Raw genomic sequence first — 24,536 nt, 5'->3', positions numbered from 1 at the left:
AAATTTGAACTCAATTTCCACGTTACAATTCAAGAGAAAAATGATTTTAATCATTTCAAAATCACTTTTTATGGTATGGAAGTGTTTTTTTGAAGGGTTAAAATCACTTTTATCATTTCAAATCATCTGAAAATACTTTTAAATCATTCAACATCGATGTTAATAGCATGAAAAATACATTTAAAAGTGAAAGTAAATATTGAATCGATTTTGAGTGATTATAAATGGTTTTATATATGAGAAAAGCTATTTTAATTATTTCAAAATTACTCTCAAATAGGATATCGTGGCTTTAGTCATTTGGTACAAACTTGAAAATTTAGAGATTAAATTATAATTTAACTTAGATGGTATGACTTTATGATCGAATGGCTTGTTGTTTCAAATAGATTACGCGTGATCATATAAGTGGTGCTCTAATATCCCTAGAGACTATGTGTATGTGTAATGGTGAGGTTAACTCTAGGGATCATTTATTCACTACCTTTTTAGCAAGGTTATTTGGGGAGACGCACATTTATGAGAAAGATGCTCTCATTGGGGTATGAAACTCAGTTGGGTTCGTTACTTTAGTGTCAGTAATCACGAGGAGTAAGGTCTGAAAAGTCTCTTGATATGATTTTTTTGTGAGTTTTTGTCACTGTTTTTTTCCTTTCTTTTTTTGTAGTGATTTATTTGTGTCTTATCTTAGAGTGCAAGGTTGGATTCTCTTTCTAACCCTCCAATTGGTTCAAGAAAAAAATGTTTATAAATGAATTATTTAAAAAAAATTAAAAAATTTGATACTTTCAAAGAATGGATCTTCTTTCACAAAGATCCCCAAAAAACATTGCCAATCTCTGTGGGACTCTTTGCACCTTCTTGTGGAGTTCAATGTCCGTTCCGTTGCTTAGACGAACCCTCTGGCCGATCCGAAACTCCACCTTTAACCTCCCATTTTCACATTCCTTCTTCTCATCCTCACCGCCCGGCGAACCTTCGCCGTCGACGAAACCCTCAATCTCCACCGTTGTTTCAGTTCTCACTCACCACCGCTCAAAATCCCGCTGGCGATTCCTGAACTCCCTCTGTCCCGACGGCTTCGATCCTGGCGAGTTTTCCGATATCCTTCTCCAAATCAAGAACAATCCTCATCTTGCCCTCCGCTTCTTCCACTGGACTCAGAACAAATCCCTCTGCAATCACAATCTCGTTTCTTACTCAACCGTCATCCACATCCTTGCCCGCGGCAGACTCAGAACTCACGCCAAGGATGTTATTCAGACAGCCATTAGGGCTGCGGAGCTCGAAGATGGGGATGATTGTTCCAAATGTGAGCGGTTTTCGTCTTCGAGGCCCTTGAAGCTGTTTGAAACCCTCGTCAAGACGTATAAACGGTGTGGCTCTGCCCCCTTTGTGTTTGATTTATTGATTAAAGCTCTTTTGGATTCTAAAAAGCTCGAGTCAGCCATTCAAATTGTTAGAATGTTACGGTCTCGTGGGATTAGCCCACAAGTTGGTACGTTGAATTCGTTGATTTTGTTGGTGTCAAAATTCCAGGGAGCTAATGCAGGTTATGCAATTTTTAAAGAGGTTTTTGGTTTAGATTGTGAAATTGAGGAAGAAAATGTGAAATTGAAGGCTGGAGTTAGTCCTAATGTTCATACTTTTAATACATTAATGGAGTGTTTTTATCAAGATGGGTTAGTAGGGAGGGTGAAGGACATATGGGATCAATTAGCTGATTCAAATTCAATTCCAAACAGCTACAGTTATAGTATTCTGATGGCAGTTTTCTGTGAAGAGAAAAGAATGGGAGAAGCAGAGGAGTTGTGGGTAGAAATGAAAATAAAGAAGTTGGAGCTTGATGCTGTAGCTTACAATACTATAATTGGAGGATTTTGTAAAGCAGGAAATGTTCATAGAGCTGAAGAGTTTTATAGAGAAATGGAACTCAGTGGAATAGAGAGTACTTTCTCCACCTTTGAACATCTCATCAATGGCTATTGTGAGACTGGAGATGTTGATTCTGCATTACTTGTGTATAAGGATATGCGCAGGAAACGTTTTACTCCTAACGCGTTGATACTGGAAGAACTTATTAGAGGGTTGTGTGCTGAGACAAGGCTTTTAGAAGCTTTAGATGTTTTTTGTTTTGCTATAGAAGACTCTAACTTTTGTCCCACACTGGAAACTTATGAACTTCTGATAAATGGGTTGTGTCAGGAAGGGAAAATTGAAGTTGCATTTAAGCTTCAAGCACAGATGGTAGGGAAAGGTTTTAAGCCAAATTTGAAGATTTACCAATCGTTTATCGATGCATACATAAAAGAAGGAAATGAAGAAATGGTTGAGAAGTTAGGGAAGGAAATACTTGAAATCCAGCTGAGTTGAGAAGGGAGTTGCATCACATTGTATCTTGTTGTCTGCAGTACTAATGCAGCAGATCTGAAAGAAGTTTCAACAGACAGGAGAGGTGAGTTTAACTTATGTATGATAAATTCTTGAAAATGCATTTCTTGTATTATATCATCATTTCTGAGCTTAGTTTAGTTTGTAAGTTCATTTATGTTCTAGCAATCAAATAAAGTTATTGCAAGTTTTGTGGTGGTTGCATTTCATGAGATTTCCTCATGAATCTAGAGCTTCATTGTTAGTAAGATTAGGATTTGATTAAAGAAGACCTCCATAGGGATGGTGGACGGAGCATGCGGAATCAAGCTCGAAACTTGAAAGCAACAAAACTAGGAATTGAGCATTGTATAGTAGTTATGACATTTCTATTATTTGCAAGAAGTCGTAGGTTTGAATCTTCCCACCCTGGATAGAGCTGTTATTTTCTTAATGCAATAGAGATGGATAATTGTTAGTTGTTTGTTAGGTACTTAGATATTAGCATGGTGTTGGTTTAAATTTGTTGGGTGGGGGGGGGAGGTTATTTTGTGGAGTGATCTAGGGCTTGAGTGAGTACACTCAAGAGGGAGGTTCCAAGTTCCTTAATAATTGGGTTATCTTGTAATTTCTTCTTTAATTCTCAATATATTTCAGATCTTCATTCTTGTTATGAACCTAACCAATTGGGGTATTAGAGCCATCGAATCTGATACAATAGCAAAGAAATTTGAAAAGCGGATGGATGCTATTGATCGTGAGATTGAAGGAATCAAAGAGTGTGAAGAAGATACCAGCGATGGAATGTACATTGGCTTTAACCAAGATGGTGGTGGGGTGGAGAAGTTGACGTTCAGGCAGATCAACAAGAGGAGTGATGGAAATGTTGGGACACTTACTAACAAGAATCAAGATCTTAAATATATTGAGAATTAAATATGAAACTACAGGGTAACTCAAGTATAAGGAACTTGGAACCTCCCTCTTGAGTGTACTCATCCAAGCCCTAGATCACTTTACAGAATAACCTCCCCTAACTCACTCACCCCCTCTCTATTTATGACAACATTCAGTAACTACCTTTCTACAACCTTCAGTCCTACCTTTCTATCTAATTACCCTTTATACCTCTTTATTAACATCATACTAATATCCAAGTACCTAACATTGTTCAAAGTTAGATTATGGTTTTAGATATTCTTTGGATAGATGCCTCACTAAGAAGTACAAATAAAAAACACAAATACGATACGACACAACATGGACACGGTGAAATGCATGTTTTAAAAATTTAGGACAGACATGGCAAGGTTGCATTTATAAAAATTTACATTTTAAAAATATATATCATTTTTATACCAGAAACAAATTTAAAATCAATCAGTTTATGTATTTGTATGCTTATAAGGTTAGTTCGATGTATTTCACTCATAAAGTTTATAAATTTTTGACATGTATGTGTCTATTTAGTATTTAACAAATATTTGATGCACGTCTAACAAATGTTGGGCCTACGAAATGTTATAGGGTTGGCCAGACTTTGTGAAGCTAGAGATTACAGTAAAAGACCCACCACCCAGGTTGACACCAGAGGAGTTAGCTGAAAGATGAAAGAAAGTTCTATGTTTCAAATGTGATGGACATATTTGGACCAAGACAGTGTGAGAAATTATTCAGTATGAAGCATGCTTGGAGGAGGAAGATAGAGATATTGTTATGGACATAGAATATTCTGAAATCAAAGCCCTCGAGGACAAGGGTGTCTTTTAAGTGGGGAGAAATCAGAAATGTTAAGATCCTGAATTTTTATTTTTGTTTACTTTTATCTAGATTTTATTGAGTATTTTTTTCCCTTTAGTTTTTTGTAATTCAATTAATTGGTTAGTGAGTGGATTCCTTTAAGGAAGGAATTCAAATAGCGGCTTAATTTTAGGAGAATTTATGGGAGTGGTTTGTTTTAGATTTTTTAAGTTAAATAGGAAAAATTGAGTGAAGGGGAGAATTGTGTACATTGAAGGAGGTAGTATGGAAAATGATTTATTAATTTATGGTGAATTTTTAACTCGGAGAAGAAAATATTTGTAAATCAAATAAAATTGCTTCGATGTCGAAGTTAGAGGTGAAGAAATATAGATGGAAGGAGAAAAGAAGTTCCAGTTTCAGTTTCAATTCTCACCTATAAAGTTATAATAATATATTTATAGGGCTCACAAGATTAGAAAGAGTTTATTTTTTCCTTATCCTAAATTAGTTAGGAGCTCAATGATTAGTTGGCGCTCAATGATTAGTTGGCCTCGAACTGATCTAAGTCTAAGTGCTTAGGTCAATATTCATCTCTTACTTCCTTTCCTAGCTTGTGACCTATTTGGTCAGCTGGGAATCTATGAAGCACAGATACGAATACGGATACGATTGGATACAGCGATTCATCAATTTCTAAAAAACTAAGATACAGATACGTTGAAGGATACATCATTTTTTATATATTGTTTTAATATATATTTATAAAAAAATAGGATAATGATACATTGAATGTGCATTTTCTCTTGGCTTAAAAAAATAGGTTGTCTAGTTTTAGATAGTAAAAAAATAGATGAGTTGTTTATCTTTTTTTTCTTTTAAAAACTATTTATGCTTCATAGTTGGGAATCATGGTAAGATTTTTTAAGTTAGTTTGGCATTTGGTGCTAAATTTGGGAGTAATATATTTTTTAAAGCACACATTTTTACAAAGTAACAAATGATTATAACAAGATAATTATATCATCCATCATTTAGTTATTAATTAGTAACGTGAGATTTAGACAAACTTGAATTTTCAATGTAGCATTAGAAAATTTTATCTGGAATTTTGCAATTTAGCATAAATCTTCAAAGTTGAAAAGGTGCTTTTTTTTACCCTAGTCTAAGCCCCCATTCTTTGATGATCTTATTCATTCTAGCCTTTAGGGTTTGCCCTTCTATTCGATTTTTCACTATGAATTAAAATTCTCCCATGCCTTTTATTACCATAAGACTTTTCCTTTTGGCAAGACTTTTCCTGCCTAGGGTTTGTCTTTTCTTTTATTTATGACTACGGATATAAAATTCTTCAATGTCTTTTACCATTAGACTTTTTCCTTTGACTAGATTGTAAAGAAGTACAACCCGATCTTGATTTTCTTAATTTTGAAATATAAAAGTAGATCATTCTCGTCTCCCACAAACAAAGTCAATTCCTGATGACAAAATCTGGCCAAGAAAACTCATATGACCTTCATGTGCCATCAATTTTGAATTTGTAATTCAGAAGAGGCCGCCTGTAGAACAATCGGAATTACACACCAGTGTGGTGCATGTCACAAAAACTATAAGGCTTAAGTCAATTTAACAAAGGGTCAAAGCAAACTTTTTAGGGAAGAAATGAACTTATCTCCTATGAAGTTATAATGAAGTAATATAGTGGGACCTAAACCTAGGGGTCCTTTCATCCTTTTATGAATAAGCATTGAACGGTTGGAAAAACTCTATGAAGAGGGGCAAGATGGCTTGGACCTCCACGACCGACGTGAGCCAGTTGGATTGGGTAGCCTAGTTGCCTCACCTACCCTTCAATGATGTCTCTCTTAGATCTATTTCCTACTCGTTTAGGATCCCTCTTAGACGGGGTACTTTTTCAATTTTACTCTCAAAATTTAATTCCCTCATTTGAGCTTCCTCATAGATCCAAAATTATTCCTAACAAGTACATTGCAACCAAACAAATTTATCCTTTAAAATAATTGAAAAATTGTGAGGTATTAGAATATTTTTATTGAATTTTGATTCAAACGTATTTAAATTGGAAGGTAGGTAGAAGGGATAGAGAGATGGGTAGTTGATAATTGTAAGAAATAGAATAAGTGTACTTAGATTCCAACATTTCATTGTTTTGTACCAAACAGAGTGTGGATGGGTTCTCTCAATACTTGGATCACTTGTGTGGAATGTTCTTTAATATGTTCCTTTCAGATGAAAAAAGAAAACCAAAGGTAGCTTCAATTTAATTCTTTTTTTCCTTGAAACTTAAAAAATAAAAGCAATAACATTGGTCTAAATGACATTGGCTTGTTCTTCACTAACTTCTCACTAAGTGACTGTTAATGTATTGAAATTATTCCTTCCAAGTTCTTTATTATTGAGTCTTATTTCTCACCTATTTGTGCTGATGCCCAAGCGATGGTCGATGGCCTCAAGTTGGCATTTAATGCTTACTTTATTTTTGCACTGTGAGGTGCTCATGAAATCTCTAAATCGTTCGAGTGACCCTTCACTAGAGATCTGGTGAGATCTTTGATTGAGAAAATTTGAAAGATGATTATGTCTTTTGATAATATATGTTTTCACTATATGTGAAGAGATTGGAATCGAGCCGCTCATGTTTTGGCTCGTCGTGCTTTATCTAATGTGTGTTTGGCCAGTCTTTATGTTATTTGATTGTTTCCTTTTTAAAAATACAAATTGTATTGTTATTGATATATTATTATTTGATAATATGTGGGATGGAAGAATTGAACATCACTTTGAGGTTAGTACAAGTACTATGTCAGTTCAGTTATACTAATTTTGGTTATTAAATTATATTAATTATTTTATTAGATATAAATTTGTAAATCATGTCTTATAAAACTCTAAAATTTCAATTTTTATTTAGTAAATTCGTGACTTTTAAAAGATTCCAAAGGTTATAAACCATATTTGTAATTTTGAAAATTTAGAAACCAAATAGACATAAACCTTAAAGTTTAGTGAATGAGTTTGTAATTTAATCTGTTGGCGCAAACACTCGCACGTGCTAGGACGTTCGTGTGCTTCTGTTGGCGCGTTCCTCCTATTTGGCCATGTCTTCCAAGTTGACTTGCATGAGTGTACTTGTACCGATTTGGTTTCGAGTCGACTACACTTCAATGCTAAGTTAGTATAAGGAGTGTTTAGTTCAGTTAAGTAAAAAAAAATAATGTTAGAGTTCTCTATTAGAGTTTACTTACAAGCTGTCAAATGGGGTCATTTATGTCTTTCCTCTATACCCGTTTGTGGTTGTGGCTCCAGAGTGTCAGAACCAAGTTCGGCTTAATTATTTTTCATTTAGTATAATTCCTTTGCCTTGGCAGGTCGACCTAAAACTCAAGGGTCTGACTTTTTCGTCTTGGAACATGTGGTCTCCCATGTCGCCTTTCAAATTTCCTAGAGTTTATTTGACTTTTTCGTCTTGGAACATGTGGTCTCCCATGTCGCCTTCCAAATTTCCTAGAGTTTAGGCCCACGAGTGGGGCTCATGCCTTGTCTGGATAACCCTCAACACAAACAAACATTTATAATATTCTAAAGAAAATGTAAATTAAAGCCAATAAATGGTAGAGATGGTGTCTAAAAGGGTATATAATGTGGCAAGTTGCATTGAGAACAAAATTGATGACAATGCTTGTGAATAATCCAAGCTCACCTTTTATCTTTTATGTCAAATTTAAAACGTCATTCAAATAATCATGGAATCAATTCTTCCTCTAAAATACCATTTTAATTCGATAATATTTTCCTCTTTGATTATTATTATTTTTTTAGAAAAGAAAAGCTTTGTTTTGGAATAAGAATTTCCTTTCCACCTCACTAATAGTTCCATTTGTCTAATAAAAAAAATATATGATAAGACACGAAATGTATAATTTCCATTAATGTTAATACTGATGCCTTATGTTATTCTTGATCCCACGTGCCATCTCAATTATTATTATTTTCTAATAATAAAAAATAGAGGTGTTCAACTATTCACATCAATTGAAGTAGCTACTATGACGGAATTTTTTGTGTGTCATTACATCAAAGTGGATAATGTTAAGTAAAGTAATCCACTTTAATATTCCATCTTACCCATTTGAAATTTCCCAAAATCTCAAGATAAATTATGTTTCTAAGATATGTGAAAAGGAAAATTATATATATATATATATTACATGCAAGGTTAATACTATAAAAAGACGGGTTAATTATAATAAACTCAAGTATAGCTTAACTGATTAAGTCATAACATTTGACCAAGATATTAGAAGTTTCAATTTTCTCACGCACACTTAACTTTTCATAAGCATTTCAAAACTACTATGGGAGTAGAAAGTCTTTAGAATTTTAAATGAAAATTGAGGTGTAGAATTGTGTAAAAATGACCTAGAACAAACATTTGGATTATTGCTTGTTATAAGCCATGGTCATATTATTTGAAGTCTCAATTTCTGTCCAAAATTTTAAGAGACTTTCTCCTAATTTTGAAATGTCCCAGAAAGATTAAGAATAATATTGTAATCCTTACAAGGATAAGGGTATTTTAGAACCAAAGGACAAAGTTTAGAGGTGCATTTTTATAATTTAGCCAAAAAGGTTAATAATTATAATGCTCTCTTAAAATTTGGAGTCTTTTGCATGAATGGAGAATCAAACTTCCCACCTCAATAGAAGGAGTATATGAAAACTACCATTAAGCTATGCTTCATACCATGGCAGACCATGGTGCAACCTATGTAAATGACAGAGGTTGCAAGATAATAAGGATTGCTCAAACCATTTATTAATGTTGTGTCATATTGACTGGAGATACTTTGATGCTCAAGCCAATTAAAGTGGGTAATCAATTTGGCAAAAGAAAGGTGTAGAAAGTGCTAAAAGATGCAGCATTAGAGAAAGCATTTGTCATAGAAGAGAAAGCATTTGTCATAGAAGAGTAGCAACCATCGACACATTTGAGGAGTGTTGTAAGCTTGGCTCGTTAGTCCAAGATTCTCTCGTGGATTTGCACCATATAGGGAATGAGGATCAATTTCACATGAGTCAAGAAGCAAATGAGTCTGTGATGTAATATCAGATATATCAAGGTATTAGTCAAGTCAACTATCAATAATGTAATATTGATCTTACATTGTCATTCTAATTAGGGGCGCAAGTGAAAATCGATATATTCACTCAAACGTCAAACCAACCAAAAAATCGATGTCCATTCTAGTTGAAGACGGTTTAATTTTCAAATAAAGAAAATCGAATGTTTTTAATTTGCTTCAAGTTTTTTTATGACTAAAATGAAAATAACAAAGTCCATCGATACTAATTATGTAAATGTGAATTGAATATCAAAGCTAAGAGTTTAATTATTTAGACGGTCCCTTTAACCCTAAGTTTCAAAACCAATGAAATTTGACCTTCTTCCAATGTCATCACTTTATGAAATTACCACTTTAACCCTTCTTCTTTCTTCGTTCTTCCTTCTCTCTTTTGCAACCTCCTTTTTTTTTTCTCATTTTTCTGTGTTCTTTCTTTTTTCTTTTTTTCTTTTTTTTTTTTTTTCATTTCCAACATTTTCTTTTGTTTATGTTGCCCTCTATTTTCCAACTATTTCCCTTTTTTCTTTTCCGACGTTTCTATATATGCCACCCTTTTTTTCTATTTTTCTGGCACTTTCCTTCTTACTCTCTTTTCTTCAATCGCCCTCTTTTCTAGCAATCTCTTCTATTTATGTCGTTGTGTTCTTTTTCTTCTCAAATTGAAGATGTAAGTTGGAGTATGAATCAAAATAAGAGAAAGAAACAAGATGGAGACCAAGAAACAAGAAGAAGAAGTGAGAGTAAAACTAAGGAGTGAGAGGAATAAGTGAAAGCAAGAGTTCAAATAAAGGAAAAAAACTCGAAAGAAAAAACTACAAAATTGGCAGAACCAATCTAGTACATTGTCAAACGAGATATAATTGTCAAACGAGATATAATTAACTCACTGGAAAAAGTTAATATATTCCAAAATTTGTTGGAACCATGAATTTGATAAAATATGCACCTCAAAATTTTGAAAATCATGGTAGTAAGGATTCTCATCCCATCGACCATCAGAGGGAGTTTAATCCATTGTAAAGACATAGCAAAAACAATAACTTGTTAAAAAAACCACAACAAAACCTAAATCGATGAACATTTTGAGTAAATAACAAAAGTTATGGTCATTTTTTTACGAAGTGATATTTCTTTATTTTTTTTTTCAAATCTTTAAAATAATAGCAAAAACAATATATAAAACTAATTTAGTAAGAATATAAGAATGTCCAACTAATTTATTAAGAATGTATGTATAAAATTAGAAAGAAAAAAATTTTAAAATTTGAATAAAATCGAATATAATGAAAAAACCATTCAAAATTTTGAATAAGATATATGGATAAAATAAAAGTTAATAAATATGGATATTTAAAATATAATTTGGTAGAAAAATCTGGATATTTAATTAAAGTGAGATTAATTCGAAAAGTGGTTAAACAGAATCTAAAATAATAATAAAATATGGAGATTATATTAACTACATGAGCAAAATTAGGAGGACAATTGTTCTTGAGAAATATAAGCAAATACTTGTAAACATAACTCAAACCTGTTTTTTATTCTACAATTACCTAATCAGACAAGGGCAAATCAGGGGTTTAGAAATTTGTAGCCATGTGCATGTTACATGAGTTGCCGGACAGTTTTGCCAATTTTCAGAACGAAACCACTCCAATTCCCCTGGTATTTTTATGTCCACTTCATTCTTGACGAATCTGAGTTCAAAGCACGAAAAATGCAAATTTTTATACATATGTTAGCAGCATCCCTACTTCCCCGCTAGTTTTTTCTAGCCACAACCCATTTCATCCCAACACTCGCAGTTTTGCTGAGTAATATCAAACAGCGAACCAAGTCGGACCAAACCGTCAATTGTTGGTTCAGTTTGGTTTTCAATTTTATGTATGTATTTAAACAGTTCGATTTCAGTCAAACCATGTCGAACCGCTTACACCCCTTATTGAAACAAATAAAATTACAAAGCCAAAACATCAAAAGCCACAAAATAAGCTAACTTAAATTATTATAAACAAAATATTCGACCAAAATCCTAAACAGTCATTGTTTAATATTAAGGTATATAAACCAATGGCTTTGCATAAATCAAATCTTGGAAATTGCCTAATATTCCTTACAGATTCATGCCTTATCTTACAATTCAACAAAGCCATATCTATAATCAATACTCTCGAGGCTGCAATCCTCATATATTTATATATATATATATCAATGAAATCCATCTCAAAATTCTTTTCTTGATTGCATCACAGAAAAGAAATAGATACATCAAAATCTATAAATTTTAGTTGGAAATAATTAGTACATATTCCTTTGGTGGGTATGACCAAATATGCTTTGTGGGTATCAATGATTGTGCCTTCTTCACATTTGGGATTAATTCCCTTCCAATGCCTTATAATTTACCATCTTCTCAAAGCATACAATTCCCCCACCTTTTGCTTCATTTTCAAGCCAAACACAACCCCAATAATACTCTAAACCACTCTTTTTTTAATCCTATAAGCCAATCTTCTCTCTCTCTCTACCCCCTCATAGTTTGAAGGAAAGTCTAAATTAGTTGGTTTGACTGAAATATGTATGTCAAGGAGTCAAAGACAGTTACCTTGAAGCTTTTCCTTGAGTATATATATGATCCTTATTGTTTTACTTTAGCAGAGGCCACAAATTGAAGATGAAGTACAATGAGATCTCTCACTTCAGCCACCCACAACACAAGCTCAAGTTTGAGTACTCAGAGTTTCCATTCAAGTGTGATGGCTGCAAGGAGGTTGGTATAGGCTCTCGTTACAAATGCACGGTCTGTGACTTTGACCTCCACGTGCATTGTGCCATCCCTTCCTCCTCTATCTCACACCCTTTCTACACCAAATGCTCCTTCCAGTTCATGTCTCGCCTGCCTGGCAACACTCCTCGATTCTGCAATGCCTGTGAGAAGGATGTCACTGGTTTCATTTACCACTGCAAAGCTTGTGGTTTTGATCTTCACCCATGCTGTGCCAAGCTCCCGATGGCACTCAGCGACGGTGAAATCAAGCTCTACCTTTACAAGAAAGTGAGTGCATCGTGTCACAAGTGTGGGCGGAAGGGAAGAAGCTGGAGTTATAGGTCTTCGTGTAAGAAGTACAATCTACATGTAGCTTGTGTGAAAGAAATGCTTGAGGAGAGCTGGCATGAATTGCATTTTGGAACAGGGAAATCTATCAAATTGGAGACAAGAATTCCTAGTCTTAAGAATACTCTTCAGACTCATCACAACAAGGGCAAGGGTAAGATGAAGAGGTGTTGTGAGATGGCTGGTATGGCCGTCCAAACTGTTATATCTGCAGTGCTGGGAGATCCAACGGTTCTGATCGCCGGGGTCATTGGGGTCCTAATATCAGCAGCATAATTGTCCGTGACGTCAAGTTAGGATTAGGATTAGTATCAGGTTTGTTTGGTATGAACTTGCTTGTAGGATATCAGACCATCATGAATCTCATGATATCATTTAGTTGTAGCCAAAATTCCAGAAACCTAACATGTTAGTTATTTCTCTAATATAGTAGATCACTTATCTGACCAAAAGAGAGAAGAAATATTAATTTTCTTACAAGAACTGAATTTCCAGTGAGTTCACATAATATAATCTAAAAAGGCAGTCTACCAAAAAAGGAAGATGAAGGAGAAAAAAAAAAAAAAGAAAAAAAAAAGAAAGCCACAGCCTGCATATTCTCCATCTTTAGTCCTGAATCTCTCATGTATCAAAAAAGCTTCTCTCTATATATATAACACAACATATTTACAATGACTGAACAGCAAAGATGCTGAAACTAAACACAAATTTATGTAGGCATATAACACAACAAGAAAAAATTAATAACCAAACATAAGTTACATTACAATATACTGAAATTAAACACAAATTTAGGTTAAGAATAAATAATAATTCGAAGAGGGGTCCATTCAATCATGTAGGTCAATCTTGTCTTATAGAGTTCATCTCAAATGTAAATTGTTGTAAGATATTCATAATTCATTTGGATGATACTTGAATTTGAACACACAAACTTAAATCAAGGGATGTGTAAAATATAGTCTATACAAATCTCCTTTTAATTTAATTTGAAACCATGCAAGAACGACAATCGTTACAAGCTCATGAAACATGAATATCTAGATATCAAAGAAGTCCATCTTCATAAACTACAACATTTTGATTATGCTACTGCTGAAATATGTGATACCCTTTTCTCTTTCAAGAGTTGGTCAATTGGTTATCCATCTATGTCATGCTTGAAAATATTTCCAAAATTGGCAAACATATAAATATAAAAAAGAGTAATGATGTATATACCAACACGCACACATATATATATCTAGACTCGTAAATATGCCCTCACTATTCATTTTGTTACTGCAAGTTGATTGGCTATTTTCATTATAGGCAAAATGTTCTGTATCTTGTCTTGTTTTATGTCAGGCATCTTGTCCCACATTATGCAGAATTGGTCTAGAGATATTTTCCTTATTTGTCTAAGCGAGTGATGCAGTGTTACATGAGCGGATTTCCTTCTTGATTGCTGAAAAGAATTTTTTCCATCCTTGAAGATCTTCTCAAGGCGGCATCATATTTATGTCGTTTGTGTTAGGATTAGCCTTTTTGAATACTTGTGTTGTTATGTTTTGCTAGAAAGGTTTCATGTAATGCTAGAATATATTGTGAACCTCACAGTTGAGGGTGTTGCCAATGATCATCTAGACTAGGCTATAGTGTGTTCATTTGCTATCATTCACTGTGAGTGAAAAAGGAGTTACATGATACTTAGGGAGAGCCTAAATTCAATTGTATTGAGAGGATCTCATACTTAGCTTGAGAAAAGATGTCTCATTAAAGGTGAAGGGAGCTCATGCTTAGGGAGGGTCTAAGCAAGTTTGTTTGAGGGGATCTCAAACAAAGCTTGGAAGAAGCTTATTTGTGGAAGTGAAGGGATCTCAAACTTAGGGGAGCTTAAATTGAAACTAGAGAGTGAGTTGTACGTGAGTTGTAGAGGAGTCTAAATAAATACTTTGTTGTAATTGCTTACCTCTTATAATGAAGTTTCTTTCCACCGGGCACATTGCACCCAAAGTAGGTGTCAGGTGATATTGCACCATACTAGGTTACCAATCTTTGTGTCTCTTTATCTCTAACTCTTATCTGTTATCCAGTCTTTTTACTTGTTATTTGTTTTGTTAGAATATCATGCTTGACTCGTGTGCATTTTGTACTAGGTCCATTTTAAAGTTTCACATTTTGTCAATGTTAAATCACCGATTGATCGAAAAGTTTAATCTGATGGGTTATGACAAATTTAATTATATCAATACTACATTCCCATCACTTGTGGGCTTGAAAATTTGTAGAATACCTAACAAGTGGAAATCAACATTCATTAGGGAGGGAATGACATTATAGTTTGAACATAAGACCTCCTCTAATACCATATTAAATCACTAATTGACCAAGAAGCTTGAGTTGATGGATTATGATAAATTTAATTATATTAAGTTTAACACTCCCCTCACTTGTAGGCTTGAAAATTTGTAGAAAACCCAACAAATAAAAATTAATATTAAGTGGGAAAAGAATGATATTGTAGGAATTTGAACACAAGATTTGTTGCTCTAATATCATGTTAAATCACTGATTAACCCAAAAGATTAAATTTATAGGTTATGATAGATTTAATTATATCAACATTTCAACAATTAAGACCATTCCTTTAAAACTTATCCTATTCAAATGTATACAAATTTAGAAACGTGCATCTATAGGATCAGTCCTATACTGAAACGGTCCAATATCAAAATATCCAGACTTGGAACAATTTTGTTTCTGGGCCGTCCTCAAGTTCCCAAGGAAAAGCAAGACATTTTTACTTTCAATTTGGGAACTTAATGGGTTGGTTTATACGAAAGAAAGAGATAGAACAAGAGAAAGAGAGAGAGAGCAAGAGAGAATGACAAAGAAAAGGCAATATTCCAGAACAGTGATGCATTCAACAAAGAAACGACAATAGTGTCAATAAGAAAAAGAGTTTTGCTAAGTGTGAAAGGAACGTCTCAAAAGGGAATAATGAATAAGAAAGAAGGAAAAAGGAGTTGGGCATACTTCATATCTAGAAAGGAGGGCCAAAAGTCTACCTGTTAATTGAATGTGTTTGGGTCTTCTTTAACTTGCCTAAATAGTATAGCTTTGAGATTTTTCCTGAAAGATGATGAATGGAGCACGCTTTTTCTGATACAGACCCTCGTAAAAGGTACTCCAAAATTTGCTCTACTTGATCAATACCAACCGTGAAACTAAGAAATTTCGACCCCATGGATCCATTTTTACCATATAGTTAATTTGCATCTTCTATCATGAATCAGCACCGCAATTTCAGCAAATTTTCCTTTTTCAGAAAGTGAACTTTCCCTTTTCCTGTCAATTACACCAATTATTTATACTGTCACATAACCCCCCCCCCCCCCCCCCCCCCAATCCAAGGAAGAAGGAATAAGTCAGGACTTAGGACAGAAATGTAGTGGAAAATTAGTGAGATTATTTACTCGCATAATGTTCAGTTCTGAAAGCGGTAATTTATAGCTAATATATTTTATAGCTAAAAGCCTTGCAGAAATTAATTTATGATGCATGATTTACCATGAAATCTGTCCATTGAATTTCATAATTAATTTAGAAAAAGATATGTAAATCTTAACATTAGTTAGTGGATAAGGAACTTGTAACAATCTTAAATTAAAAGTTGATAGTTTCATCCCCTAACTTGCAATTCTTTAACTTTAGAAAAACAAGAAACAGAAAAGATATGCTTACAAAAATATTAATTTCTAAATAATATTTTTTCAATAAGTTTTAACAAAAAGAAGTCATTTCCAAACATATATTATTTCAAAAGACTATTGAAAACATTTATGATATCACACATAAAATAGTGCAAACATTTCAATTATTTAAAAAAGAAAAAAAAAATACTACTTGAACATTCTACAATGATTACTTTCCATTATACGCATGTATTAAATGGATATCTTTTGAATACTGAAGAGAGATGATATCAATACCTCACGAGACGGAATCTGGATAGTATAATTCAGTACTGCAAGGAACTGTTATGATACAGCAGAAGGCCCTTTTCCTTCTCTGTTGCAGTCCAAGAAGTAATTTGATTGGTACTATTTTCAGTCTTCATTCTCCCATCTTCTTCATCCTATAACCAAACACGACAAAGGACAGTTACCCTTCTGTGGCACCAAGATTGATCTATTATATAATTCAAATCCATGAATCATAACTATTGTCCTTTTTTTACTTCCAGATAAGAGACAATGTCATTAAAGAATCAAAGAAAGAACATCCTCGGGGCCGGGTAGAGATCACCCCCCACCCGACATCTATAACAATAAGACTTCCCAACCCAAATTAATCAAGATAAATGCTATGATTACAAAAGAATTTTTCTAACTAGATGCCATGAAATGTAGATTCTCGCAAGAAAAATGGGCCAAAAGAAGAGTTCTCATCTCTGCCCTGATTGAACCATTAGCACATTATGTATGAGCATTGTATATTGAGATTCAAAAGATTAATACTTAATATTTTGAGTACAAGTACAACAACTATGGGGATGAGGATCTCGATAGGGATCGAACCTCCAACATCTAAGGAGGAGGCCATGTCAATTACCGAAGAAGCAAAGCTCAATTTGACTTCAGAAGGTTAATATTCATGTTGATCAAACAAGTATTTCACTAGTTTTTTGGATGGTGAAGTTGGGATACAAAAGTTACCAATTGTTGTCATTGTCAAATAGTGAGAGACACGTTGAACAGTCGGTTGGTCGAGAATGGGGTCTCCCACTCTCTCTATCTCTCTCTCCCCTGTAGATAAATGGTCAGTATGGCCCAGCTTCTGCACAGTTTTGGTATCTAGTTGTAGCACCAAGGAAACTTCAAAAAGGAAAATGATCATACCTCATATTCAGTGCATTTCCGCCGTTTTTATACGGTCTTATCATGGCCCCATCATTCACATGCCCTGCTAATCTTCTCTCAATTTTCTTTGTATATAAATATATGAAATGATTCACTACGTACCCATCTCCTTCTCCATTCAACCCACTTCACCATTTTTCCCTCATCCATTTCTCTAGAAAACCAAAAACCATGGGAGTCTGTGCCTCATCTCAGCACTCAAATGCTAGCCTCACGAATTGGCCCTTCACTGCGAAAATTATTCATACAGATGGTAGACTACAAGAATTGAGGCACCCTGTAAAGGCCGGCCACATTCTCAATCAAAATCCCAACTGTTTCCTCTGTAGTTCAGAATCTATGAAAATCGATTCAATTATTCCCCAAATCTCCAGCGACAGAGAGCTCGAATTGGGGGAAATTTATTTTCTAATCCCGCTCGCGGAAGCCCATCTGCCGATCTCTCTAACGGATTTATGTGGTTTGGCCGCCAAAGCAAATGTGGCTCTCGCTAGCTCCAAGAAGGCGTATCCGTCAATGAAAGCGGCGCCGACCGCCGTTGGGTACCGAATCGGAGCGGCGGGGACGTTGTACTGAGATTCCGGCGAAGTGGGTTTGAGGCCATTTGGAAGAAGAAGCAGAGGCTGCGGCGCAGAGTGACGACATTGCATCTGAAGAATGCGTCTATGGTGAAAGCTATAGTTGAGAGATGAATTTGTTTGTGTAAAGTTTGTAAAGGGAAAGAGAGCAGAAGCCAGAAAGCTGAGAGTGCAAAAAATAATGCACACTCTTATATTTCTCTTCTTTTTTTTTTTTAGTTATTATTCTACAATTTTTTCCCTTCTTATGTTAATCGGGGGCAAATTGCAAAAAAAAATTATCCTAATATCGATATTTTCACGTTTTCAAATCTAAATTCATATAACATAAAAGAAAAAATAAATAAGCATCAAAATATTAGTAATATAAATAATAGATTTAAAAATCATAAAATTATTTGTTTACTAATTTATTTTTTTTAATTTTTTGTTTCTATAATTCTTCCCGATATCCATCAAAATTAGCATTTTATCGATCCATCGAAATTTCTATATAATTCAGATTTCGATATTTTCATCGAAATCGACATTTTAAACCTTAGTGTCAATTATACCATCAAATTCTCAATTGTAAAAATTGAGTCCTCAAATTTATGCACATGTTAAAATTCGACCCTCAAACTTGTATGAATTTGAGGTTTCTTTTTATCATTTGGGAGTCTAATTTCTACAACTATTATAAGTTTGAGAGTTCAATTTTAACACTTGTATAAGTTTGATGATTCAATTTTCACAATTGAATGTTTGAGGGTGTAATTACAACTATCATCATACTTCATGGATGATTTTTTCAATTTGCTTTTAAGTTTTTTATATAAATCGGTAAATTATTGTTTTAAATTACTTGTATTCCATTTTATTATTCTTTTAGTTCAATAATTATGAAATGGTGATCAAACCTTTGACAAAAGATATATGTCAAATTACCGTTCAACTAATTTCAACATGTTTATTTTAGTTTAGTCTTTCAATTTTCAGTCGTCTTTTTTAGGTCAAATATATATAGATAGTTTTCAATTTTCAATCTTTGGTACAACTAAGGAATAGTTTTCTTACCTATAACATTTTCATTTGATTTTTTTTTTAGAAAAATTATGCATATTTTCTCTCAACTTTTTATAATATTTCGCATATTTCTTTTAAATTTAACACAAACAAGGATGACGTAACTCGGTTGCAAGGGATGTAGGAAAATGTCGGAGCCATCAAGTATTGAATTTGGATCTGAATCTTGAGCCTTGGATATTACATTCACTCTACATATTATTAAATTAAAAATAAAATAAAATAAAGTAGAATAATAAAAAAACCATTTTTTAAGTATGGTATTTAAGATATAGCCCAATATAAAGTGACGGAAAACTAAAATTTAAACCTAAAGTATTTTGGTAATTTCTGAAGAATTCTTAACAAGGGTTGATTTCAAAGTAGTTTAAAATTTAAGTAAATAATTTACTTTGACATGGAATGTAAGTAAATAATTTAGTATGAAAATAGATTATATTTTTATATATTTAAGAGAATGTTCAAAAAATAATATAATGGAACATCATAGAACTAAGCAACATGCTATCCTAGGTCTAGTAAAATAATTATATAACTAATCATAGACATTTTGATGTGATATCTCATGATTGTTCCCAAAGTCTTTTCATTTCCAACTGCAAAGGAGTATCGAGCGTCTTGGTTTATAGTCTGGATTCTATTTTATATTTTTAAATTTATTGGGTTTAGTAAATACGTGTTTGACAGACAACCTAGATTTTATTTTTTAAAAATTATTTTTGGATTCTGTGATCTAAATAGTGCAAATTTTAAAAATAATATTTTTATATTTTTTTTGAATCCAAAATTTTAAAATTTAAAATGAAAAATTATATTAAATAAATATAAAAACATTTAAAAATATAGTATGTCATGTTATAAACCCAATTCAATTTTTTTAAAATTAAAATATATATCATGTAATGTGTTATTAATTAAATTTAGTTAAATTCCAAGTTTGATCCATATCGTCTGGATAAAGTTAAAAATTAGTTCATATGATTTTAAAATTTAGAATTTAGTTCCTATGGTTTGATAGTCCATATAGTTTGTTAAATTAAATAGTCCCTACCATGGAGACTATTTATTATGAAGCTTTTATCAAATTATAGGAGTTAAATTCTAATTATAAACTATAAGATTTAAATTTAAATTACTCTAAATCATAGCGACCAACATTTCAATTTTTCCTATAAACTATATAATATTACAAAAAAAAATTACACAATTTTTTAAATATAAAACATGTTCATAAATAAATAACAATAATTTATCGTCAACTAATATTTAGTGGATAACTACAAATAGTTTACAATTGTTTAAATTAGAATTCAATTTTTGAATCCTCCTACCAAATATATATTTGAAAACATGAAATACAACTCTGTTTTCATTTAACCCATTATTTTCAAATTTCTATTTTATGATTCTTTTAACGAAAAAGCCCTAACAAACTCCATAATTTAGATAAATATATTATTTTAATCAATATAATTTACTCTCATTATTCTATTTTAATTTGTATATCTTGAGGGAATGTTTAGCATTTTACTTTTTTACTCCCATTATAATAGTTGAATTCAATTATTATAACTCACAGTCTTACACAGACTCTCATTGTTTACAATATTTACAATTTTGTAACTATCATATCTCCTCATTTGTAACTCGAACTAAAATAGGATGTACTCCAAATATAAAATATTATAACTCGAACTAAAATAGTATATACACCAAACATAGATATTATAAATCGTATACTATATAATAATAACTAACTCTGATAACCAATTCGGCACTCCAAACAGTCCTCTAATGATTCAAATTTAGTTGATATTTAAGTAATAAATCAAAGTTGGTTCTTATGGGCAACATTTGAAGTTAAGTTTTATCAAACTTGGTATACTACTGTTAATAATAATGACTTCCATTCCATAAAAGACATGATACGAATATATTTCTAAGATGTATAGAGAAGCTAATAGAGATTTTTTTCCATAGAAAATTTAACTATAGACTATCTTTAAGATTTTTTTTTTAAAAAACTATGGAGACTAAGAATCTGTTTGGATTTACTTGAGAAAAAAATGTTAAAAAAAATTCATTTTTAGTTAAACACCTTTTGATAAAAACCGATTAAAATACACTTGAAAAACTATTTTGAATGGTTGTCAAACACTCTAGTTTCTTCCAAAATGATTTATTTTTTAAATTAAATACTTGAAAATGTATTCCAAACACACCCTAAATTTGAACAATAGAAAATATAGAGATTAAAATAATACAAATCTTAGAATACAAGCGTCTTTATAGCACAATTACCCAAATCTTATCTATATCGAAATATCCAAGTTATAGTAATATTATATTTAAAATTGGATAGACTTTTTTTTTAAAAAAAAAAAAAAATCTTTGATCTCATATTTATTGTATATGTTTTGACACATATTTATAATTTATATTTTTAAAATTTAAAGGTTGAACTCAATGCTCCAAACACTTATTTTTAATGGTTCATCTATGTTTTAAGTTACAATAACTATCCAACTACCATGTTTGGGGCATCCAATGTTATGTCTTGGCAAGTCACAAGTTTATCATTTGACCCAATTGAACTTTGTGCTTTAATAATTGAATTTATGTTTATAATATAAAGGAATAACATCTCCAATTTTAATAGTGTTCTCTTGGTTATGAATTTTATAGAGGACCTTTTTTTTGTGTCATTTATAGGTACAAGCACACACACAATACCTAATTAAGGTTAAATTATGAATTTGGTCAATTAATTATGCATAATTATTTCAATAATACTGTTAAAGACATATTTAAATTGGAGTGTAAACAAACTTTTAGAGGTGTTTGAGACAAGGAATTAGTTATTATAATCCTAAGTTATTATAGTTGAATTATAATAGTTTATGTTTGGGATGTAGATTATCTTAGTTTGAGTTATAATAGTATGTATTTGAGGTATAAACTATCTTAATTTGAGAACGAAATAGTTAACACTGTAGCAAAGAATAAAAAAATGATGAATGTAAAGTAGTAAAAACTGTAGTAAATAATAAATATTATAGCAAATAGAAGTTTTGAAATAGTGTTGACCGTAGCTAATTAGAAAATATAAAATAGTATTTACTATAGCAAGAGATTGTTATTATAGTCTTAGGATAGTCCTTGCCCCAAACACACATTTAGAGATATAATTGAAAGTTTTAAAGTTAAAATATTCGAAGTATATTAAGTGAATCTTAATATAAAAGGTAAAAGCAAAAGGTAAAGCCCCAGGTTTAGGATTCAAATCAAGATTTGAAATGTGGAGTCGATACCTAATGACTCGAGTATTCGCCTGCAATCTGACAATGTCAATCTTGCTTGTCTTGAACTGCTTCTAAAAGTAAAAACTATCACCATAAACCAACACAAGTCTGTTCAATATGTTTTGTCTCCATTCACATGCTTTCTACGAAATTTTCTACGAGGTCACCCTAAGATAAAGTTGTTTTTGGCTAAGTACGCTTAACTTTGGAGATCTTATGATTGTACCACTTAAAAGAAAAGTTTATGACTGTGCCACTTAAAAGAAAAGTACACATTGTTTGTATTTATAATAACTACAAATTCTTTTAAATCTTTCTTAACCATACTTTAATATCTTCAAAATTCCTCTCATTCATAAGCGATCTTAGTACATCCATATTACCTCTCTCAAACTTGGGTATTACATCAAAAGTTGACAAACTCAACTACTATAGTAGCCGCACTTCTACCACATGTAGAAATAAATAAAAATAATAGAAAAATTAAAAGAAAGCAACAAATAAGAAACACACAAGAATTTACATGGAAAAACTTCAAACTAGATGACATTAAAATTATTACAATCATATATAATTATTTCCCCAACCCTAGTTACAAAAGAAATACTCTCTCGAAGCATTATACTAGTCACTCAACTAAAGTTAGTATACAAAGTTTAAAGTGTGCTTCCAATTAGTTGAAACTAAATCCATAGATTTCTTTTGTAGTACTTAAAGTTCATGACTTACTTGCACATTTTTAATGTGAAACAATTATATACGGTCAAAAGTTCTATGGTAACATCAAACTAATTTCTTTTTAAATTATTGGTTAAATTGAAGATGTGATATATTTAGTACGAATGGATAAAGATGAGAAGAAAAAAAAAAGTGCAAATAATGTTCCAAGGCTTAACTAATTGAAGCCTTAAATTTCAATCAATTGAAGCAAACACACACCAAAATTTAGGAGTGTGAATGGGATGATCTTGCTCTCTTAAAGTTTGGAAAAAGATGTTTTTGATTGATCAATTTTATAATTACTTGACTTTATGAATTGGTTGCACACAAGATAAACCTACTCTTAATCTCATAAAACACAATTATTAACTCCACTCATCTGATTTAATCATAAAAGTATTACAACATAAGGTATATATTTAATTTAATGTTGACCTTTTTTTCAAGACAAAAAAGGCAGAACTGTGCTGTCTCTAAAGAAAGACAAAGCCATTTTAATAAACAACAGCAAACACAATTCTCTATTTATTAAAATTTTAAGATTGAATGTTTTCGTTTTGTGTTCAATGTACCATTTTCATTTTGTTCCAATTCGAGGTTGTCTTGTCTTTTCTGTTTTGATTAGTTTTTGGCATATACCCAATATCTAATCCAAATAAAGTTAGAATTTTGGTCCATAATTTATGTAGGTTGTAACATTCATGTTTAGATAGTCCTAATAAATTGTAGGTTGTAATATTTATGGTTTGATTTAAATAGTTCCAGTCAATTATATATGTTAAGATCTTTTTAATATTATAAAAATTTTGGACTTTAATGTCGGTTGGAAAAAATAAATCGGATGTATAATGTGGTTTTGTTTTTTTTAAAAAAAGCGGATCTTTAATGTCGGTTCTAAACCGCATTGTAGGGATACCTTTAATGTCGGTTTTAAACTGACATTAAAGACCCGTTTAATTTATCTCACTTCTATTTCTCTCTTTTTTTCATTTCCCTTTTTACTCTCCCCCTATTTTCTTTTTCCTCTCATTCTCACACTTCCCTTTTCATAACCTCTTCTTTCTCACTTCTCTCTTCCAAATCCTTGCCATTCGTCCGTCGATCGTGGGTGAAGAGGTTGTCGTGGTGCAGATCTAACCTACGTGCAGGTCTGTTCGTCGTGTAACTCGCGCCGCCGCACCTAGTCACCCACATCTCATCAATCGCCTATGTCTCATCAGTCGCCCACTTATAAATCTTTTATTTTACTCATGACTTTTATTAAGTACTAGGTTAATTTAGGAATAGTTTGGACTTTTTTCGTCTTCATCTTTGTCATTTTTGTCGGTAGAGAGTTACTCTCTTTTTTTAGTTAATCATCCAATATCGACTTTCAAGTGATCTCAATTACCTGTCTAAACTCATATAGTCAACTAAATATAAAAGATCAACTCGTATATTGACACGTGAATAGCTAATTCTGACGTACTTCATTATTGTCTTCTAACCGTATGACTATTTATTAGATTTTAACCCAAAAAAAAAAAAAAAAAAAAAACTAACTTGCTTCAAATCATATGAATCAAATGTGTATTTTTGAATTTATTATCTAAATTTTT

At 32.1% G+C, this 24,536-nt stretch overlaps 2 protein-coding genes and 1 long non-coding RNA gene across 4 annotated transcripts; 2 read left to right on the top strand and 1 right to left on the bottom strand.

Annotated features, from left to right (window-relative positions):
• Nucleotides 1-705: 705 nt before the first annotated feature.
• Nucleotides 706-4,446, top strand: LOC120088417 (Tetratricopeptide repeat (TPR)-like superfamily protein). Its single transcript, XM_039045693.2, has 2 exons — nt 706-2,455; nt 3,898-4,446. The coding sequence occupies exon 1, from the start codon at nt 796-798 to the stop codon at nt 2,371-2,373; it is 1,578 nt and encodes a 525-aa protein (XP_038901621.1). The 5' UTR covers nt 706-795; the 3' UTR covers nt 2,374-2,455; nt 3,898-4,446.
• A 6,239-nt stretch (nt 4,447-10,685) lies between these two features.
• LOC120088527 (uncharacterized) lies at nt 10,686-18,038 on the bottom strand. 2 transcript variants are annotated; one of them, XR_005484949.2, is made up of 5 exons: nt 17,253-18,016; nt 17,070-17,159; nt 16,344-16,489; nt 15,420-15,699; nt 10,686-10,951 (listed from the first exon to the last, which is right to left on the bottom strand). It is a non-coding gene; the product is annotated as an uncharacterized LOC120088527 (long non-coding RNA). The 2 variants fall into 2 exon arrangements; XR_016523814.1 differs by lacking the exon at nt 10,686-10,951 and having other exon boundaries at nt 15,256-15,699; nt 17,253-18,038.
• LOC120088526 (Cysteine/Histidine-rich C1 domain family protein) lies at nt 11,252-12,821 on the top strand. The gene has a single exon (XM_039045905.2). It carries the CDS (start codon nt 11,929-11,931, stop codon nt 12,643-12,645), a length of 717 nt encoding a protein of 238 aa, XP_038901833.1. The 5' UTR covers nt 11,252-11,928; the 3' UTR covers nt 12,646-12,821.
• Nucleotides 18,039-24,536: the final 6,498 nt, after the last annotated feature.

The sequence above is a fragment of the Benincasa hispida genome, chromosome 10, assembly GCF_027475165.1.
Source record: "Benincasa hispida cultivar pf3 chromosome 10, pf3_genome.v1.1, whole genome shotgun sequence".
In the NCBI taxonomy this organism is placed as follows: domain Eukaryota; kingdom Viridiplantae; phylum Streptophyta; class Magnoliopsida; order Cucurbitales; family Cucurbitaceae; genus Benincasa; species Benincasa hispida.
This window is presented reverse-complemented; position numbering and strand designations above follow the sequence as displayed.

Excerpts from the sequence above, each read along its gene's own strand:
- LOC120088417 (XM_039045693.2), top strand. The coding sequence starts at position 796 with ATGGATCTTCTTTCACAAAGATCCCCAAAAAACATTGCCAATCTCTGT.
- LOC120088526 (XM_039045905.2), top strand. The coding sequence starts at position 11,929 with ATGAAGTACAATGAGATCTCTCACTTCAGCCACCCACAACACAAGCTC.